General features: G+C 46.7%; 2 protein-coding genes across 5 annotated transcripts in view; both read right to left on the bottom strand.

The window, feature by feature from the left end:
• The window catches only part of HOXB3 (homeobox B3), a 32218-nt gene extending 13581 nt beyond the window's left edge, over positions 1 to 18637 (bottom strand). For 3 of the 4 annotated variants that reach the window (XM_030465708.1, XM_030465713.1, XM_030465714.1), the window contains exon 1: positions 1215 to 1294. The gene's annotated coding sequence lies outside the window, so the exon portion shown is untranslated. Of the gene's footprint in view, positions 1 to 1214; positions 1295 to 18525 lie in introns of those variants that run through there. The other variant, XM_030465712.1, reaches the window with a different exon arrangement.
• On the bottom strand, positions 12335 to 15233 carry HOXB4 (homeobox B4). Its single transcript, XM_008500073.2, has 3 exons — positions 15071 to 15233; positions 14538 to 14964; positions 12335 to 13757 (listed from the first exon to the last, which is right to left on the bottom strand). Exons 1-3 carry the CDS (start codon positions 15182 to 15184, stop codon positions 13441 to 13443), a joined length of 858 nt encoding a protein of 285 aa, XP_008498295.2. The 5' UTR covers positions 15185 to 15233; the 3' UTR covers positions 12335 to 13440.
• Positions 18638 to 19167: the final 530 nt, after the last annotated feature.

Genomic DNA, 19167 nt, shown 5'->3' with positions numbered 1-19167 from the left:
TCTTCTGCATCCGAGCTCCTGCTCCCTGCCAATATCCTAGCTAGCCTCAGGAAATATTAGACACTGAGTCAAAACTTTTCCACAATGTATAAGGGCATTTTTAGAACTGGCAGCTTGTCTCAAGGACTGAGTTATTATTTCGCTCTAATGGGAAAGGAGCCAAAAGAGAATTTATCTATGTATATATATATATTTTGGAAAAACTTTACAGGTTTAATTCGATTTAGCTCTCTTTTTTTTTTTTTTTTTTTTTTTTTCGTCACTATACAGATGATTTTCTTGGCTCACTCTTAAAATACACACCCGGCGTTCACGAGGCTGGGTGGAGAGGTTTGGGTGCTGGGTTTTGTTTTGTTTTTTGAGCTCGAAATGAATAGCACAAATCCCTAGAAAACAACGCACCCGATATTCCCACGCGAAATCTCGGCCTCCTGACCGTTTACCTTTCAACCTCAGAAACTACATTAGAGCGAAATGATCCATTTTCGAGGACACCCTACACACTCCCCAACCCAAACAAACTCTAAATCTTGTTAAAAACCTATTTTCAGGCTGGGACTCCCCCAGTAGCCTCCCCTTTTCTGCCAAATGTTGAGAATCTCAGTCTTACCCATTTCGCTGAAATGCACTGGCCGGCTAAAAGGAAAAGCAGCAAAGCAGCTCGATTAACCAGATGTTTGCTAGTCACATCTGGATGCTAACGCTGGACCTGAGGAGGGAAAACCCACTATGGAGAGCTTGGGAAATCTTTTTTTTTTTTTTTTTTAGAAGCCCTTGTAATTAGGGTCTGCTTCAAGTAAACAAAAAACTTCGTAGGGCCATAAATCACCATCACATACATTCTTCAGTTTAACACCCCGCTTTTCCAATGGGCTTTTGTAGTTTCTTTTTCAAACAAGAGAGAGGTGCTAAACCTTGAACAAATGTGTCCCAGACAAACTTCGCGGGGGGAACACTCACTCGGAAAGCAGCACTTTACGGGCAGTCTCGGTTATGGACCCTGCGAGATAACTTTTGCCCATCTCCAGCATCCCCGATCCTGCTCCCGAGGCAGCACAATGAGTTTGTTACCAGGAGAAAGGCAGCCGGAGCTCACGGTGAAGCAGCCTGTCAGACCTTTTCGGAGCAGTTAATGATATCTCCCAGCCTCGGAGCTGAGAAGGTAGGAAAGGCAGAGCTGCAGCATTCTTTTATTTATTTTTGTAACTTCTTACCTGTGAGACTGTCCGACCCAGGACTTCAAGAAGGAGCAAAGCCGGATCGGGGTGGTGCGAATTCTCAACTGGAGCAGGCAAATTAAGAAGAAACGACTTTATTGCACCCCGGTGAATCTTGCTGACAGCTTTCTCGGACGGCTTGGGGGTTTTTTTTTCCCGCTCAAAGGTGCTTTGATTTTTTTTTTTTTTTTTAATCTCTCGATTCGAAAGGAACTGACTTCACATGGAGAAAAATGGAAACTTGTCCAAAAGAGCTTAAAGTACTGCAAGGATGAGGCCCCCTTTGCGGAGAGGTGCTGAGCAGAGGGGGATGAGATGGGGGTGTCAAGATGGGCGGGGGGGGTGTGCACGTTCCCCCTTTTTAAAAAAAAAAAAAAAAGTCTCCCAAAAAACCTCCCCCACTCCCGAGTCCTTGGTATCTATCTGGAAAGCTGTTTCTCTTTATAAAGACTTAAAATGTTGCAAGACGGTTATAATACTGAGTGACAAGGGGTGCTGGAGAGAAGGGAACCAAATGGATTCTGGTTTTTAGAGCCAGTAGGAATTGGCCAGCCTTCAATGTCAGGATTCAAAATTGATTCCATATGTCTCGTCCCGGGGAAAGAGGAAAAAACGAAGGAAAGAAAGAAAGAAGGAAAGAGAGAGAAAGCAAAGGGGGAATAAAAGTTCTGCAAAGCCCACCGGGTTTCTTTCTTTCTTTTTTTTCTTTCACCCCCCGCCTCCCCTTCCCAGTAGTCCCGGGTAAATACCCTGTCATTAAATCTTGCCCTTCTTCAGGGAATATTTTGAATTCTCGAGTCTGAAGCACAGAGAGGGAGAAGTATCAGTAGCAACAAACCAGATCCTGGAGGTTATTTTTAGACTCGGCTTTGCTGGAGCTGACCTCAGTGTAGGGAGAGGAGGAAATATAGATTTGGATGCTGGCGAAAGGGCGAAGCGTCGGCTCCCAAAACACGGGAGAGAAAGGGGGACAAACCCTCCCTACAAAAAAAAAAAAGGCAGAAGGAAGCGGGACCCGGAGGCAGGTGATGGGCTCCGGGACTCAGTGCCCTCGGGGCGATCTGAGAGGGGTTCGGAGCCGGCCCATCTCCCCTTGTTCCCCCCCACACCGGCTCCGCAGCCCCAGAGGTTGCGGATTGCCATTCCCTACTGATTTCAGGGGGACTTGCTCGGAGAGAATGTGACCCCAAGTTTTCCAGGCTTCTCTCCTGACTTCAAGACACCGCTGCCAATAAAGCGCTGATATATTTCGCATTGAGTCGGACATCAAAAGGAGACGGAATAACAACGAACGAGCGGGGATTTCCCCTTAACCCCCCCCCTTGTATCTAAGTTAAAAAAAAAAAAAAAAAAAAAGGAGTAAAATCTCCACCATCGCCTCTGATTTATAGCCTTCTTTTTCAACTGGGATGGTTACTCGCAGGGAAGTGTTGAAATGCGGTTATTGACTTTTATTTCTTTCGTCTCCCCCCTCTTCTCTCTCCTCCCAACCCAAAAAAAAAAAAAAAAAAAGAAATACTTCAAAGCAAACCGGCACCGTTTCCAATGATCAAGTTCTTCCCTTTTGTCTCGTCTCTGTGATTCGTGTTGATCTCCCTTTTTAAATAGCAAAAAGAAGCAGCAGAATTGGCAGCGGCTCCGAGCTCTGCCCTGCGGGTCCCGGGGCCTGCAGCGGGGCAGATTTGGGGGGATCCTGGATTTACTCTACCCGAGGATGATGCTGGGGGCCGGGCCGAGCAAACGCTGCCTGAATCTCCTTTCCAGGGAACAAACTGGAATAAAAGAGGGGGAGGAAAAACCTGCTGCCAAGTCCGCTCCATGCCTAAGCCACAGGTTTCCCCGTTATTCTCTTTCCTAACTCCGCTCCTCTCGCTGCATTCCGCCCCGTGCAGCTCTCGCCCTTCGCGATGCTTTGATCTTTAACTCTCTCCTACCGCCTGCAATAAATTATGAATTAAGGTGCTGTTGACTCATATTTACAACGTTAATAGCTTCCTCTCTGGGAAGAGGATCGGGTTTGTCTGGCCGAGAGGGGAAGGGAGGGAGATTTCTTGGGGGATGAGATGTGTTAAACACGGATTCGCAGCGCTGATAGACCACGAGCTTCGAACGAGATGACAGGCAAAGAGAAAGGCTTATTGCACAGCAATTAATGAAATAGCACTTACTCCAGCTCCTTGAAATAGCTTATTACCTCCTCCCGTCTCCTGAGCGTTATTTCTGCCCTTTGTAACTATAACGTGCAACTTAAACAACCAAACAAAAAACCCACCCAAACAACTCGATCAACTCGATTTCAATGAGTTAATAAAGAAACATAGCTTAAACGTAGTGGTGAGCAACTATTCACTCCTTATTTTTAGCGGGTCTGTGAAAGCAGCAACTGAACTGGGAGAGGCGGTGGTGAGCGGCGGGGGATGCGCGGAGGATGCGCGGTGCAGGGGCTTCTGTTCAGCTCTTTCCCTCGGGTCACTGCTAACCGCAGAGGGGAGAAACTTTTGGGGGAAAGATGGAGATGACGCGGATGGGGGGAGCAGAGCCTTTAGGATTTGAGGCAGAAAGCAGGACCAAGAGGGTGCTCCGAGAATTTGGGTCCCCTCTTAGCCCTGATCCTACCCGGAGGGAAGTTTTGCATCACCCAAGCGCCTCTCCGCCCCAGCGCCTCCCACAGCCCTCGGACAGGGATGGAGCAGGACAGGGAGAGCTCTGCCTTCCACCGCCCAGCCCCTCTTCTGGCCTGAGGCTGGGGATCTCCTTGATCCGGGATCCCCTCCAAGTTTGGAGGCTCTTTCCCAGAGTTTTGAGGTCTGTCTCTGTTATGGGATGCCCTTCTGGATCTGATTCTCCTAAAGGAGGTGGGGAGCTGCTATGCAGGATCTATTCTCGCTCCGAATCTTTCAGTCGGGGTCTGGAGCTCTCAACCAGGGTCCTATTTCGGGTCCGAAGTCCCATTCTGGGTCCGGACGCCCCTCCTGGGCCGGGCAGGCAAACCCCCGAGGTCGGGGCAGTGTCCCCAAGCACGAGGGCTCGGCCAGAGCCAGCCCGGCAGCCCTCGGTCACCCCATCTCCTGACATCTGATTATAAAAGGACGACACTCGCACAAAGGCGTCTGGACGGGGGGATAAATAAAGCCCCGGTATTGATTTAAATGGGGTTGCCGACCAGGGCGGGGGCTGCCGGGTCGCTCCCCCTGCACCGAGCCCTCAGCCGCCCCCTGCCAAGGACCAATTTCTCATGCTCAAAATCCCAAGCCGTCAGCAAAAAATAAAATAAAAATATTAAAATGCAGTAAAATAAAACAAAATACCTCGGAATAAAAATAAAGAGAGCTGGATGGAAAAAAAAAAAAAAAAAAAAAAAAAAAAGGGGGTAAGGTTGCATCCTTTGAAAACCGACGACTTAAATTAATACGGGGCTTGACAGAGAATGATGCTGTATTTCTGGCTCAGTCACCGTCCCTGGATCTCCCTTAATATTTAATGAAAGTCGCTGAGTTGCACTAATTTTGCTACATAAAGGTTTACACTAGCAGACAGAGTTAAATATCCCCGCTCGGGCGGTGTGAGACTTGGCTGGTGAGCAGAGGGGAGGAAAGGGAAGGGGGGAAAAAAGCAGTGAATTCTCATCCGAGAATCCGGTGCGAACATTTAATCTTTGCTCCTGTTGTCAGTTTTATTGACTCCTCGCATGTTGGAGCTTGTAAAATATTTAAAACCGCGATCTCCCGCTTCCTCTCTCCCTTTCAACACTCCCTGTTAGGACCAATTTGGTCCAGTTCGGAGACGGGAGGGCAGTGACTGTGTCCTGATCTCTCATTCTCCGCGGAGGATGCGCTTCCCTCGCTGACATTAAGGCAGGTACCGGTGCCCTCTCTTTAGGACACGCATCTCCTTCGGCTTTAGCTGAAGCTTCAGCTTCTTTCCCCCACCCCTGCGGCTTGGGAGAGATTTCCCTGTTGTAGCTCAGTTTGTGGTTTGTTTTTTTTTTCTAATTTTTCTTTACAAAGAAATCACTAAAAACTTAACAGCTGCCGGCCAGGTTATGCTCCTATTTCAGCTTATTTTCAGTGCTAGTTCTTCTCAAAGACCTGCTTTTCCCGAGGTAAATAACAGGCCCCGGCTACTAAATAGAAAGACATTCCTTAGAGCACCTTCTCCAACTTCCACCACCAGAACATTATCCCCTCTCCCTCTCTCCATCCATCACCATCGCAGCCTCAGCCAGCTCAGAAAGCCCCGCAAAGTTATCCCCTTGCTCGAAAAGCACCAGAAATCACCCGCCACCAGTTTATTCCCCTTTCTGTTGTTGTCAGTGGTTACAGGGACAAGCCACCTCTGCTGGGGTCCCTCGGCAGCGCCCCAGTTCCCGCAGATCCCATTGTTCTCGTTTTGATGGGCAAACTCCTAATCCTGCCTGGGATGAGGTTCGTGCCTCTCTCAGAAGCAGCTACCTTGCAGCCCTCCTGCTCCGATCTCTGTTTTTTTATTTTTCGCAAAAAAATTATGTTTTGCTTGCATTTCAAGTCGTATTTTTGTGTCTGGTTTCAAATAGAACCTCTCCAGAAATCACCTTGCTCTGCCAAAGCAACCTGTGCCTGTTCTCCAGCGAAGAGTCGTGCCGGGGGATGGGGAAAGGGAAGAAGTGGGGAGAAAATGAATTATCGTTGGTAAAAGGATGCTGAAACGCAGGACTCCGACCTGTAATTTTAATATTAAGGTCGTGCTCTTTTACTAGGTTTATATGCCAATGAGGCGTTCCCGGTTTACCAAATTTATACAAATCTCTCCTTAATTGGTAATCACAGATGCTGTAATTTAAGACCCCCAGCTACAGAGCTTTCATATTAGCTGCTGATCTATTACTGTAAATCGTCTGAAATAATCAACTCCAGGGAGTGGGGTAGAGAGAGATCCTCGCTCTAAAATATCATCGCTTGCACATCATTTTCACTCGAGAAATGATTTATCTTGGACACCACTATAAACAACACAACTCTCTCACAAACACACACACAATGGCAGCCGCACTGCTGCTGACATGTTTATTGTAATAAATCAAGAAAGGGGGAAGAAGAAGAAAAAAAAAAAAAGGTTGCGAGGAGAGAGGGAGAGGGAGAGAGAGGAATATTCCTAAAAATATCAATGAAATGCCTCGATGGGTATAAACACACATACCACCATGTGAAGAGAAATGGGAGGAAATGAAGACGGCTATTTGTCACATTTTACGACAATAACATTAATAACAAACAATAAATTTACATGGACATATAGACACGCTAGGAATTGGGAAGCCCCTGCTACTTACAATAATCCAGCCCTCGGCGTGGCTTCGTGGTTCCTGAGAATTGTTTTATTGCAGACTCCTCTCCCTCTCTCCTCCTCTCCCCCTCTTTCTCTCTCTCCCTCTCGCTCTTTCTCCCTCTTTTTTTTTTTTTTTTTTTTTTTTTTCCTTCCCTCCTCAGCTCTAGGCTTGTTTTTTAAAGGACAGTTGAATTTCACGTCAGACACAAGGAGACCATGTCTGCGATTTTCCTGACGAATACATATCTATTCTGCAACCTCTGCATTAATTATTTAATGAATCACGTGATGGGGAAGGGGGAAGGGGGTCTCTCAGTTTCATACTCAAAGGACCACTGTGACCTTCCACCGGAACAGTATTTTTTTAAAGAAGTTTCGAACTGAACGAAGCTTTTCTGGATGGACAGACACACACCCCCCCTTCTGCCTCCCAGGCTTGGCCACACGGCCGTGCCAGCGCGGGATGGGGATGAGCAGAGGGCATCCACCTCCAAACCAATTCTCCGTTAAAGGGCACAATTTTGGGTTTGTTTTCTCTATGCTTCCTGAAGCTGAGAGCGTGTAAACCTTTCTCTAAACTTTTCCTGGTAGTTGGCTTTGCTGGACCTTGCTTCAGCTAAACCACATGGTGCTTTTTTTTTCTTTTTTTTTTCTTTTTTTTTTTTCCGTCTCAACATTGAGATTTTTATTACAGTCATGTACTGAATAGCACAACTATTTAAGAGCCTAAGCCAGCTGACAATATTTATACTTCGGCTTTTTTTAAAGAGCTCAGCCCCTCTCTTTGCCTCACTTCCAGGCCTTTCCTCTCTGCTGCTGTTATTGCTTGGCCTTGATTGTATTTTAAAATTAAGAAAAAAAAAAAGTAAATTTTGACTCTGCAGAAAGGGCTGCCAAGTACAGGGATCCTAAAAAAAAAAAATAAAAAAAATACGACTCAGCAACAAAGGGAGCTGCTGGGAAAGGCCGCGGAGCCGCCGCGGAGCAGACGGCCTGGCGTGCGCTACCCTGGCACGGCTCTGCCTGCAGCTCCCCGTGCCCAGGGGGGGCAACTCTCACCCCAAAAAAGGCAGCAAATAGAGCCCGAAACCCTCAGGAACCTGTCTCAGAGCCCCCGGGGCTCCTAGAGCAGGGATCGGGGGGGCCTTGGGAAGAGTTTTTCCCAACCCCACCCTCCCAGGCACCCCAGCATCCCCTGCACCCCCAGAGGGAACAGAAATGTCCCCCCCATCTCTGCGGGTAGAGCATGGAAGGAGCTCGGAAACGTAAACATCAATTTTAAAAGCCTAAAAGCGGATTTTTTTTCTCACTTTAATCCGAGGCTAGGAGATCTGGGAGGGCTCAGACACTGGGCCCCCCTCGGCCAGGCAGGAACCAGCAGAAAAGCACTTCGTTTGCAAAAGCTCCCGATTATTTCTGAATCGATTTCATCGAGTGAAAATGGTTGTCGGAAGAAAGACGTTTGGTCAAGGTGTGGGAGGTAGCGGGGAAAAATCCGATTAAAAAGGGCTCCAGTCGTTGAGGGGGGCGGGGAGAGCTCAGAAGGAGAAAACTTCGGGGGGGCTTTTACAGGAACCTGAGGTCAATTCAGAACCTGCAACTTTGGCTTCACACAACCACTTTTTTTTTGTTTGGGTTTTTTTTTTTTTTTTTTTGGTCATAAAATGAAATGTCCCTCTGAATGGAGCAGGGTAAATAATAATAAAATTATATATATATATACCAGGCAGCAAACGGAGCAGGTTCCTCCCTCTCCACCTCACTAGCATTTTAGGGTTTGTTTCATGCAAAATAAGCAACCCTTTCGGGTTGATTTTGTTGGTTTTTTGTTTTTTTTTAAAGCCCCCAGTTCAAAGGGTCGGAAACGCGGCCATAAACAGCGGCTTGGCTCTCCGAGGTGCCGTGATCAAAGCCGGTTGCTTTCTAAAGATAAAATGAACGTTTGTATAGTGAGTAAGCGAGATTGATTTACGGATTTAAACACGCCGTTCTTATTGCGGATCATAAATCTGTCACCGGGGCTGAGAAACTCCCAACCCGCTCGCCCAAGCCCAGCCGCCTTTAAAGAGACCCAAGCGCTATAACGGGGTTGCACGACCCCCCCCCAGGCCCTCTCTAGCAGGCAGAAGCCCCCCCCTTGCCTCACATCTATGCATATACAGATAAACCTACATAAATATTTATTTTTCCTTCCTCTCTCCCCTGACTCCTCGCACTGGCGTTGGGTTACTCGATTTTTCTCTAACAATAACCCTTTTTTTTTTTTTTTGTGTCTAATTTTGGGACCAAGAGGAAATAAAGAGACCGCGGTGCCTGGGGGGGGGGAATGGGATGGGGGGGTCCCGGGGAGACGCCACCCGAGCGTCCTTCCCACTGCTCCGAGCAGCTCCGCGCAGCTCCGCGAAGCTCCGGGCCGGCAGCAGGCAGCTGGGCACAGAGAGGCTTTTGAGAGCGCCGTGGGCAGGGGCGAAGTGGGAGGAGGGGAGGAGGGGAGGGCGGGAGGGTAGGGGGAGTGTTGGATGGAGAGGGAGTCTCGGAAACAAAGGAATTTCTGAAAATAAGAGGCAAGATGAGACGCAGAACGAGGGAAGTGGAGGTGGGTCGGAGGCTTTGCCACTTGGGGTGTTTTTCCCCCAGATTATTTTAGGGCAGCACATAGCAATTGTTCTGCTCCGCCAAGCAACACCGAGGGGGTTTTGAACTGAAATGACAGGGGGAAGCCCGGGCCTGGGTTTGGAAACTGAGCGAATAAACCCTGAGAAAGCACAAATAAACCCACTCCTGTGCCCTTTTTCCTCCCGTTTTTTCCCTGCCTTCTCCTCCCTCCGCTCATTCTCACTCTCCACGGCCCAAGACCGCGGTGAGGGCCGGCGGGACCCCCGCACACCTAAAGTTTCCCTGAGCTACGGGCTGAGCTGTTGCCCAGCACAATGTCCAGCCTCGGGGAGGTCAAGGGGTTTGCGAGGTCAGTCCCGGCTGTAATACACAGTTAATCGCCTAGAAAACGTGTCCTCTGCATGAACTCTAATCCCCCGAACTGAGCTTGCCCGCGCTGGGTTTTGTCTTCCACGATTTTCACCCCTTTCCACAGCCACGATATTCCCGCACCTCTCCTCGGATGAGGTATCAACATCCCTCCCCCTCCTCCGGACACCCAGGACACCGACACTCGTGGGACACAGACACCTTTGAAACACCCACTGCCTCCGGGACATCCTTACCCCCGATCCTGTCCCCTTTGGGACACCCGCAGCACCGGCTCTCTGTCCCCTTTGGGACACCCCCACAAGGAGATCTTACTTAGAAAACAAAGTTCAAAAAACAAGAAAAAAAAATGGGGAAAAGAAGTCACGAGGAGCAGTGTAACCCCGCAAAACTCCCCACTCGCGTCGCCATCCCGGCCCCGGGTCCCGCAGCAAAAACTGATCCAAGCCCCAAACCACTCAGAGCCCCAAAATACCCCAAGGAAACCCTCCCGCCTGCAAACTTTCTCTTCCCGCTCCCCTCGCTCAAAATAGAACGAGAAAACAGAGGGAAACCCCGCACAGTATTCACGTGTTGGTTTGCTTTCTGCCTTTTTTTTTTTTTTTTTTTTTTACGCTCTTTTTTTTTTTTTCCTTCTTCTTCTGCTTTCCCCCAGCTTTCTCGTGAAAGGAGGCAATAAACCCATCAGAAATGCATGCCAAGAGAGCAGCTCTGTTACCTGGTTCGCTCCCACATCCTTTTTCCAACGCCCCAGAGACGGCCCTCATGGTTTGGGTGGTTTCTTCCAAAGTGAGAGGTCTGGGGGAGGGGGTGGCTTTGGGGTTGTTAGTTTTGTTTGTTTGTGGGGTTTTGGGTTTTGGTTTTGGGTTTTTTTTGTGTGCGGTTTTTTTTTTCCGGTTTGGTTTTGTTTCTCTCCCCCAAAAATAAAGGTTTCACCTTTATGATCCAGATTTTATTATTATTATTATTATTTCCCCTGATGATTCTGGTAGAACTCCGGGTGCCTTTTTTCCCAGCAGACGGTCTGCGGAGATTTGCTGTTGAATAACAATGGGAAAAGGATAAGTATTTAAAGAAAAGAAGTGATTAATGATTTTCTGTATAATTCTCGCATTTTTCTTGGCTTCTGTCTGCTTATAATGGCTGTGAACTTTTAGGTCCTATAGAAATCTTCTTTTCTCCCTCTTCTATTCTATTCATACTTTCCAGCTTTGATTTCCTTCTATAGACCCCGCATTCCTGGAAGCATATGCTTTTTTTTTTTAAAAAAAAAAAAAAAAAAAAAAAGACTATTTTTTTTTTACCGTTCTTAGAAGCACAATCTTGAAAATAGCAAACACCCCCTTTGCAACCCCAGGAGATCAGTGAGAGAAACGGTCAAATAAAATGCAACAACAACGAAACACCCCAACCTTAAACATTACAATAAAATACAGTCCTTGCCACCCTCCCTGAGAACAAAAAAAACAAAAATAAAAAAAGAAACTTTAAAGGTTTGCAGTTACTGTCTCGAAAAGAGCTCCAGTTAACCCGGAATACATCCATAAATCCACTTCTACATCAGCCCGTGTAACAGATCCCTGCCATGTGACTACATTAATATCGTTTTAAAGTATTAAAATGTCAATAGAAAGAAAAATCTAGCGGCCTTTTGTTGGAGCTGAGGGCAGGGGGAGTTTTGGGGACGTTTTATTTGCAAGGTGGTCGTGTGCTGAGTTACTAGAGCTGAGGGAATAACAGATAAACACAGGCTGCCTGGAAGGATTTCAAGCCCTGCCTTTGTTTCAGAATATGCGGGGAATATTTCGGCCCTGGTGGGGGATCTCGAAGAACTCCGTGGACATTGAACAAATAAGCAAAACCTTTAAAAAAAAAATTAAAAAAAAGGGAAAAAAAAGAAAAAAAGGAAAAAAAAAAGGGAAAAAAAAGGAAAAAAAAGAAAAAAGCACCAAGTCTAAGAAAATTATTATTTTCTTCAGCTGGTGCAGAGGTTTACTCCCCCTGCGGAGCCTTCCTCTGCACAATAGTACTTTATTTTTATTATTATTTTTTTTTATTATTATCATATATTTCTAACTTAGAACTGAATGTTATTTCGTCCTGAACAGTATTTTCGATATTTTCTATGAGAAAGCAAATGAAAATTAATACAAGAGCTACGGCTCACAAAAGAAGCCATTTGTCTTCTTGATTATCTATTTGCTTGTCAGGCTATGAGCTATCGCAGGAGCCAGCTCTTTTGTAATATAAAAATACACAGAAAACCTGCAAACACCGAGAAACATCTGTGCAGAAATTAGACTCATTAATGCATTAACTACCTTGGAGAAGGACACTTTTTTTTTCCTTTTTTTTTTTTTGGTTGTTATTGTTTTGTTTTAATTCGAGAAGTCTCTCTAGAGAAATACAACCCTCCATCCACTCCAGCGAAGCAAAGCGCTAATGACCGCCCCTGTTTTGTCTGAGAAGAGCATATTAATATATTCTTAGAACAAATAAATCATAATATGTACGGCTTAGCAGTACTTAAGGCTGATATACCCCACAGTCAAACATCTTTTGTTTTCATTAGGGAGCTGAGGCTGTGCCATTGACAACAGAAACCCCTGGAAAAAAAAAAAAAAAAAAAAAAAAAAAAAAAAAAAAAAAAAAAAAAAAAAGAAACGTGCTGTTTAATTAACTTCTTGAAAATAGTTCTTTGCGGTGGTTTTTTTTTTTTCTCAACAGAACAAAAGGACAAGCACACACACACACCTCCAAAATAAAAACCAAAACCACACAGGGTCGGATTCACAATGAAAAAATTTATTTCCATTTGCGTGTTGTTGTTTTTTTTTTTCCCCTTTGTTTTGTTCCTTTTCTCTGCTATTTACAGGTAAATCTTGGACACCACGAAGGACAAAGAGGGGACGGAGGCGGCCGGGGCGGGCGGGGTGTCGGAGGAGCCTCCCCAACATCCCGCCTCACCCCATACCCCCCAGCAGGGGCGACCCTCACCCCTCCGTCCCTAATTCACATTTTCAGTACAAAACTGGGTATTCAGCGGGAGGGGAGCTTTTCCAGCCCCTCTGTCCCTCATCCTGGGGGGAATCCAGGTGCCACTGTTTAACTTTCTATCCTACCCCCTCTGCTTTCCCCTCTCCCCTCCCGCCCCCCCTCCCCCAGACTCACAATTAACTTGCTGGACTCAAAATAAAAACGGAGGGTGGGGGGTGGTGTCCAACATCACCCTCCGTCCTCTCGCTTTCTTTGTCCACCACCCACTTGACCTAATTTTTCTTTTATTTTTTTTGTGTTTTTTTTCCAGGGTTCCCCCACAGTCGCCACTCCCACAGAGGACCAGTGCAGTGTCCCCCCCGCCACGGTATGATTCTAGTTGGGGTTGTTGGGAGTTTTATTTTCTCTTCATTGAAGGGCTGTGCCAGAACCGCCACGGCTTTGGGATGGCAGGATTGAAACTTGCCGGTTGTGGCTGGTAGGCAAGGAAAAAAAAATTAAAAGGGGGGAAAAAAAAAAAAGTGGGGGGGGAGGGTAGAGAAATCCAGTTCGTCTTGAAGAAACTGAGCCTCATTTATTAAAGTGAGCGCTGGTTGTCGAGGTAATAGCAGACATAAGGTCCATCCTTTGTACGGGAGAGTAAACATGACAAATGGGGCAGAGCTTGGCGTGATTAAAGATGAAACAAGGATCCATCTTAGCCAAATCTGAAAACTACCATCTCCAGCCTTCTTTTAATGGAAGAGAGGCACAACAGCACGGCTCTGCTTTGTTGCAGCTGAGTCTCCCTCTGTTCCCCCTATAAATAAAGAGCACCCCTCCTTCCCTCGCTTCTCGGAGCATTAAAAAAAAAATGGTGTGTTCCCTACACGCACAGAAATTCACACCCACAAACACTCCATCCATCCATCCATCCATCCACCCATCCACAGAATAGTTATAGGCTGGTGGCTGGTCCATGGGATCGGGTTTGAGATCCTCCTTGTGGGATCTGCAGGCTGGCAGAGGAGTTGGAAGAATTAGACCTGATCTTGGTATTTGGTAACTTGTGATCTTTTTTCCACTTCATCCTCCTGTTCTGGAACCAGATTTTGATCTGGCGCTCGGAGAGGCAGAGGGAGTGGGCGATCTCGACCCTGCGCCTCCGGGTGAGATAGCGGTTGTAGTGAAATTCCTTCTCCAGCTCCAGGACTTGCTGCCTGGTGTAGGCTGTGCGAGAGCGTTTTGGTTCCCCTCCTGAGTAATTGGGGTTTACTGAGCAAACACAAAGGAGGAAAAAGGAAAAAAAAAAAAAAAAAAAAAGCAGAAGAATTACTGAGCTGTTCCTTTAATGGGTCCTTCCCCCCCAGAGCAACATAAATTTTTTTTTTTTTTTTTTTTTTTTTTTTTTTTTGGGTGTGGGGGGCGGGATAGAGGCAAAAAAATACACCGCAACCTTCTAAAAATACACCCATAACCTATCTCCAAATCTCCACCTCCATCCTCATTGCTTGACGTGTATTCCTCTCCAAACGTTTTTATAAGGTCCCCTAGACACATTTTCCATGCCCTCTCCGTGTGTATATACACACACTGAGACTGGAGCATCACTCTCGTATCCCCAAGTCTCTGAAGTTCCCCCTGTACACATTCAAACAGCCGAACACAGAGCTCCTTTTTTGTTTTTTTTCCTTATTTTTTTTTTTTTTATTATTAAATATCACATAAAAAAAAAAAAAGGAGGGGGGGAATAGTAAAAGTTTACTCAACCCGCCACTTAAATACAAATTACGAAAACATAAAACTTAACTTATAAAGATTCAACAGCCATAAAAAAAGTAGCCTGCAAGAAATTGGAGGAGGATGGTAACAGAGACTTCAAAGGCACATGGCCAAGCAGAGCAATAAAAATTTATGGAGGATGTAATTATACCGCTCTGCAAACAGGCGATCGTAAATCTCCACGAATGGTTATTTTACAACTGGTGCAATAAGATTTCTACAAGACTTTGAGGTGCTACTCAGTATAAAGCAAAGCCACTTTAGTTCACTTACCCGTGCTTACATGGACTTTTTTCATCCAGGGGTAAACTACCGGCTCTTTGCAAGAGGAATTGGAAGGGCTTTGGTTGAGAGAGTTTTGGCTGCAGGAGGGTGGTGGGCTGGGGGTGACCGGCTCGCAGGGATGGGTTGGCTCAGAGAGGTGGCTCTGCAGTCCGGCCGGAGGATGGACATGACCCCGGGGGGATAACACCGCTGCTTGGTGGCCGGAGCTCTGACAGGACGAGTAGAGCTGCTCCTTGCAGGCTGACCGCTGCTGGTACATCGCTTCATGTTGGAAAGTGCTCTCTCGCCTCTGGCTGCTGTAATATTCCGGCGAGTGATTGGGAAGGTAATCGCTGTGGGAATACTCTTCACAGGGTGGGAACTTGGGGTCCACATAGTTGGAGTTGATCAAAAACGAGCTCATGGCCATTAATTTCTTAGAATTGCACACACGAAAAAAAATAATATATATATCTCTCCTAAAATTTATTCCTGTCCCCCCCTTTACTCGTTTTCCTGTTTCGTGAAACCCTCCTACTTACTGTCAAGTGAACAAAGTTGGAGTCCATGTGACAGCGCGGGCCAATGGCGAGGTGCCCTGCGATCCCCGGATAAGGAAATCTGCCCAGCCCGGGCTCTCCCGGGGCCCCGAGCATCCCCGGGGAGGCGGCCGGGGGCGCCCGTTCCCCTCCGGCCACCCCCGGCCCCGGCCCCGCCGGGCCCCGCCGGCCCCGGGCTCCGCAGTGCCCCGTGGGCGAGAACCGGCCCCCCCTTCCTTGCCCCCCCGTCTTGCTTCCCCGGCCCACACCCCTCGGGGGTGTGTCCTGGCTCGGTGCGGGGTGAAACCGGAGGGGGGGGGAAACCGGGGGAAGAGGGGTGGGAAAAAAATGAGAAATCCTCCAAAAAAGCAAAAAATATGATTAAAATAGAGAGTGAAATGAATTTTTAGATTTTAAGGGGGGGGTTGGGTTGAGGCTCACCGCCACTGCCCTAGCACATGATCCATGGAGGTCCCCCCCGGGTGGTGGTTGCATTTCATTCCCTGCTAAGGTGATACGGGAAGGGACATTGCGCCCCGAGCCTGGCAGAGATGAATAGGGCTTGTTTGGGATCGATAAGAAATTCATCAGCTAATTCGGGGTACCCGGGCTCCTAAATCACATTTCGCCCGGCTCGGAGATTGACTGTTTTCCCACACACCGATGGGGGGAAAAAAAAAAAAAAAAAAAAAAAAAAAATTAAAAAAGCCCGTCCTTAAGGCAAGAAATCAAGGACTTGATGAACAATTACAAAAGCGAATTAGCCCAAGTCCTAATGCATCTTCGCCTCGCCCTTCTTGTAATAAAGACGCTTGAAAAGGCAGAGCGAAGCAGCAGCCCTGCAAAAGCCTCCCCCCGCCCCCCCAGTTCCTCAAATTCTCCTTTAAACCTGCAACGCGCAATAAGCTCCTGACAAGCAGGAAAGAAAGCCAGAATTTTGTGGGTGGCGGCGTTGAGATTACACGGACTGAAGCAGGAGTGGTATCGTAGCTCTCACATCGCACTAATAACTCCCCGGACCTCGCCTCCTCCCGCCTTTGCAGATCAGATTTTATCTCCAAGTGATGATAAAGTTTATCACAACAGCGCTGGAGTTGAGCTAAGGTCAAATCCAAAGTATTTCTTTCCAGCTTTTCTGGTTAAGACCTTGCTTTCACCCTTTTATTTAGGGCTCTGGGGTTATGGGTCGCGATATTTTTTTCCTTTTTTTTTTCCCCTTTTTTTCTTTTTTTTTACCCCTTAAAAATCCATATATATATATATATATATATATTTAATGCCTTCTGGGATTGTGACCTGTAGTGTTTGTGTCAACTACATATTCCCCTAGATGCGAATTTGTGACCCAACTTCCTTTACACAAATTCGGATCTACAGGGTACATATAGAAGACAGATGCATCCTCCTTGGTCAGAGATCTTCGCCTACCGCCATAATTATCTTCTGGGAAAAGGAGGGGGCAAGAGGGGTAAAGTTTTGTGAAGCGAGAGATCAAGAATTAATCTATAGGTAAAGATGATTAAAAGATGCACTATTAATTTAAGCACCAACTCAGTATCCCAATAGCTGATACCAGATTAGAAAAGACAGAACTTTTCAGCCTCCTTCTCCAGGCTTTAAAAAAAAATAAAAATATCTATTCCTGAACTGATATATAAGTACAGACGCACAACGAGACTTGAATCCAAATAATGGTCGTTTAAAAGCAAAATGCCTCAGCTCCATCCTCCTCCGTACTCAAACCCTCGTAATTATTTTCTGATACGCAGCGCCAAGATTTCATCCATTTTTCGTTCTTGGAGGTCAACCAAGGTTTGGGTTTATACGTGTGTGTGCAGATAAATGATTAAAAAAAAAAAAAAAAAAAAAAAAAGGGAAAGAAACAGATGAAAAGAAATACAGAATGTAAAGGCAGATGGGACGACAGGTTTTTTTTTTTTTTTTTAATGACAGGCAATTCTTTTTACAACCCGAGAAAAAGATCAAAGGCGTTTCATTTCCGAAAAAGGGATATAAAGCAATAAAATATTCATACTGTCTAGGTAATGAACCTTCATTCGGAACTAATGAGGGTAGCATCATGTTGAGATTTCGTTTAAAATTACAGTTGCCCAAGAGATTAAAAGTATAGCATCCTCCCCCCCTCCTCTTCTTTTTCCTTTTTAATTTGTATTTCAAAAGGCAGAACATTTTTTGGTCGAGCATTGCCCGAATTAATTGCATTTACATGCCAAAGCAGAGACTCTATCGGAGAAAAGCTGCGTTTCCCCTTCATTAAAATTACTGGCAAATATCTAAAATAAATTTCACGAACTCCCGCACCAGTTTTTTCTACTTAAAAATAGTTATGGCCACGAATCAACGTCCCGGAGTTCCCCGGGTGAATTTTTCAGGTACTATAAGGTGAATAGTCGCTTTTCCTGGTGACACAGAGAACCGCCAGATAAGCAGAAAAACGGAGACATTATTTTAAGAAATAAACCCAAATCCACGATCCTGCCAGCGTTTTACATGCCTGTCCAAGACCCCGGTTTCCAGCAAAAGAAGCAGAGCAAAGCGAAAGCAGCGAGCAGAGAATTCCCCAAACCAGCACCTACACTTTGCTGGGGAACTCTAAAATTTACCTTCCCCTCTAAAACCTGCCATAAAAACAAGAAGCCAAATCAAATCTGCTTGTACAAGGCATCGATGGATGCCATAAAATGATTCCACACAAGCGATCCCATTACAACTCTTTTGCTTTTTTTTGTCTTTTAAATTTTATTCCTCCTTTCCAATCCCTGATTCCCTGATTTATTTTATTGTATTTCCTCGCAGCCGGTACCGTAGCCACCTCCTAACCGAGCAGAGGAGCCCGGACAGAAGTAACTAACTAGGCCTATTCCGTATTTTTAACCCCCTCCCACATCCTCTTTAAAAAAAAAAAAAAAAAAAAAAAAAAAAATCGGTTTTAATTTTCCTTCCCAGTGACACAGGGGGGTTGGTGCCAGCAAACCAGCACCCCTAGCGTTACCAGGAATCTTCCCCCCACCACACCTCCAAGAAACCTTTCCCTCTCTACCTCTGATCCCAAATTAAAGGCAGCCCGTCCCCCCCCCAGCCCCCCCGCACACCTTTCTCCTTTTCCCAGGGAAACCGCCCCACGCCGCGGCAGTTTCTCACAACAAATTTCACCCGTGGTCTTTTACATTTCAAAGCAACCTCAGTCCGGATTTGGGGAGGGGTTATGCCCGGGCCCCCCAAGCCTCTTCCTCCCACCCTTCAAGGAATGCTAGGAGAGACCCCGACCCTCCCCAAAGTCCCCCCCCCCGGCACCTGCCAGCTCAAGGGTTTATTAAACCTCTCCTGATGCTGAGCGTCTCCTGGGTCGCCCCAAAAGAGGGTTGAGCAAGAGGGGATGTCCCCCCCATCCCAGCCGGGCCATCCTCACCAGGTGTGACCCCCGCAGCGGTACCTACCTTGGCAAAACGCGGGTCCTCTCCTCTGAGCAAGCCCCGAGGGGGTCAGGACGTTCCCTCCAAACTTGGTGAAATCCTACAGACCCCCTCCAGATCTGAACCCCCCCCTCCCAACCCTGTCCGGGCTACTCTGCTCTCTCTCTCCCCCCGCGTAGCTTTTTTCAATGAGATAATTTCTTGATAAAATCATTAATTTCTCTCTTCTGCTTCTTCTCCTTTTTTTTTTTTTTTTCTTTTTTTTTTTTTTTTTTTTTAGGGTTTGCTAGTGCCCCCTCCCTCCTCCTGAACTCCCCCAGTATAAACCACTATTGTCCTTAAAGGCGAGCGGAACTGCTCCTGGCAGCGCCAGGAGGCCCTCTGAGCATTTTGGGGTGGGAAACCCGCAAGTTTTGGTATTAATCTCATAGTTTGTCAGTCTTTGTTAAACAGCGAGGCGTGTCCGCAGAGAGCCGCGCTGACCCGCGCTTCACCCCGCGCCGCGCTCCCTCCGCGCCGCTCCGCGCTTCAATTTTTAGGTCTTGCTTTCTTTTTCTCTTTTCTTTTCCTTTTTTTTTTTTTTTTTCTTTTTCTTTTTTTTTTTTTTTTTCCCTGGATATATTTCCGCCCCCGTCCCCCCCTTCCTGTTCTCCCTCGTAGGTCTCT

Source organism: Calypte anna, chromosome 27 (genome assembly GCF_003957555.1).
Source record: "Calypte anna isolate BGI_N300 chromosome 27, bCalAnn1_v1.p, whole genome shotgun sequence".
In the NCBI taxonomy this organism is placed as follows: domain Eukaryota; kingdom Metazoa; phylum Chordata; class Aves; order Apodiformes; family Trochilidae; genus Calypte; species Calypte anna.
This window is presented reverse-complemented; position numbering and strand designations above follow the sequence as displayed.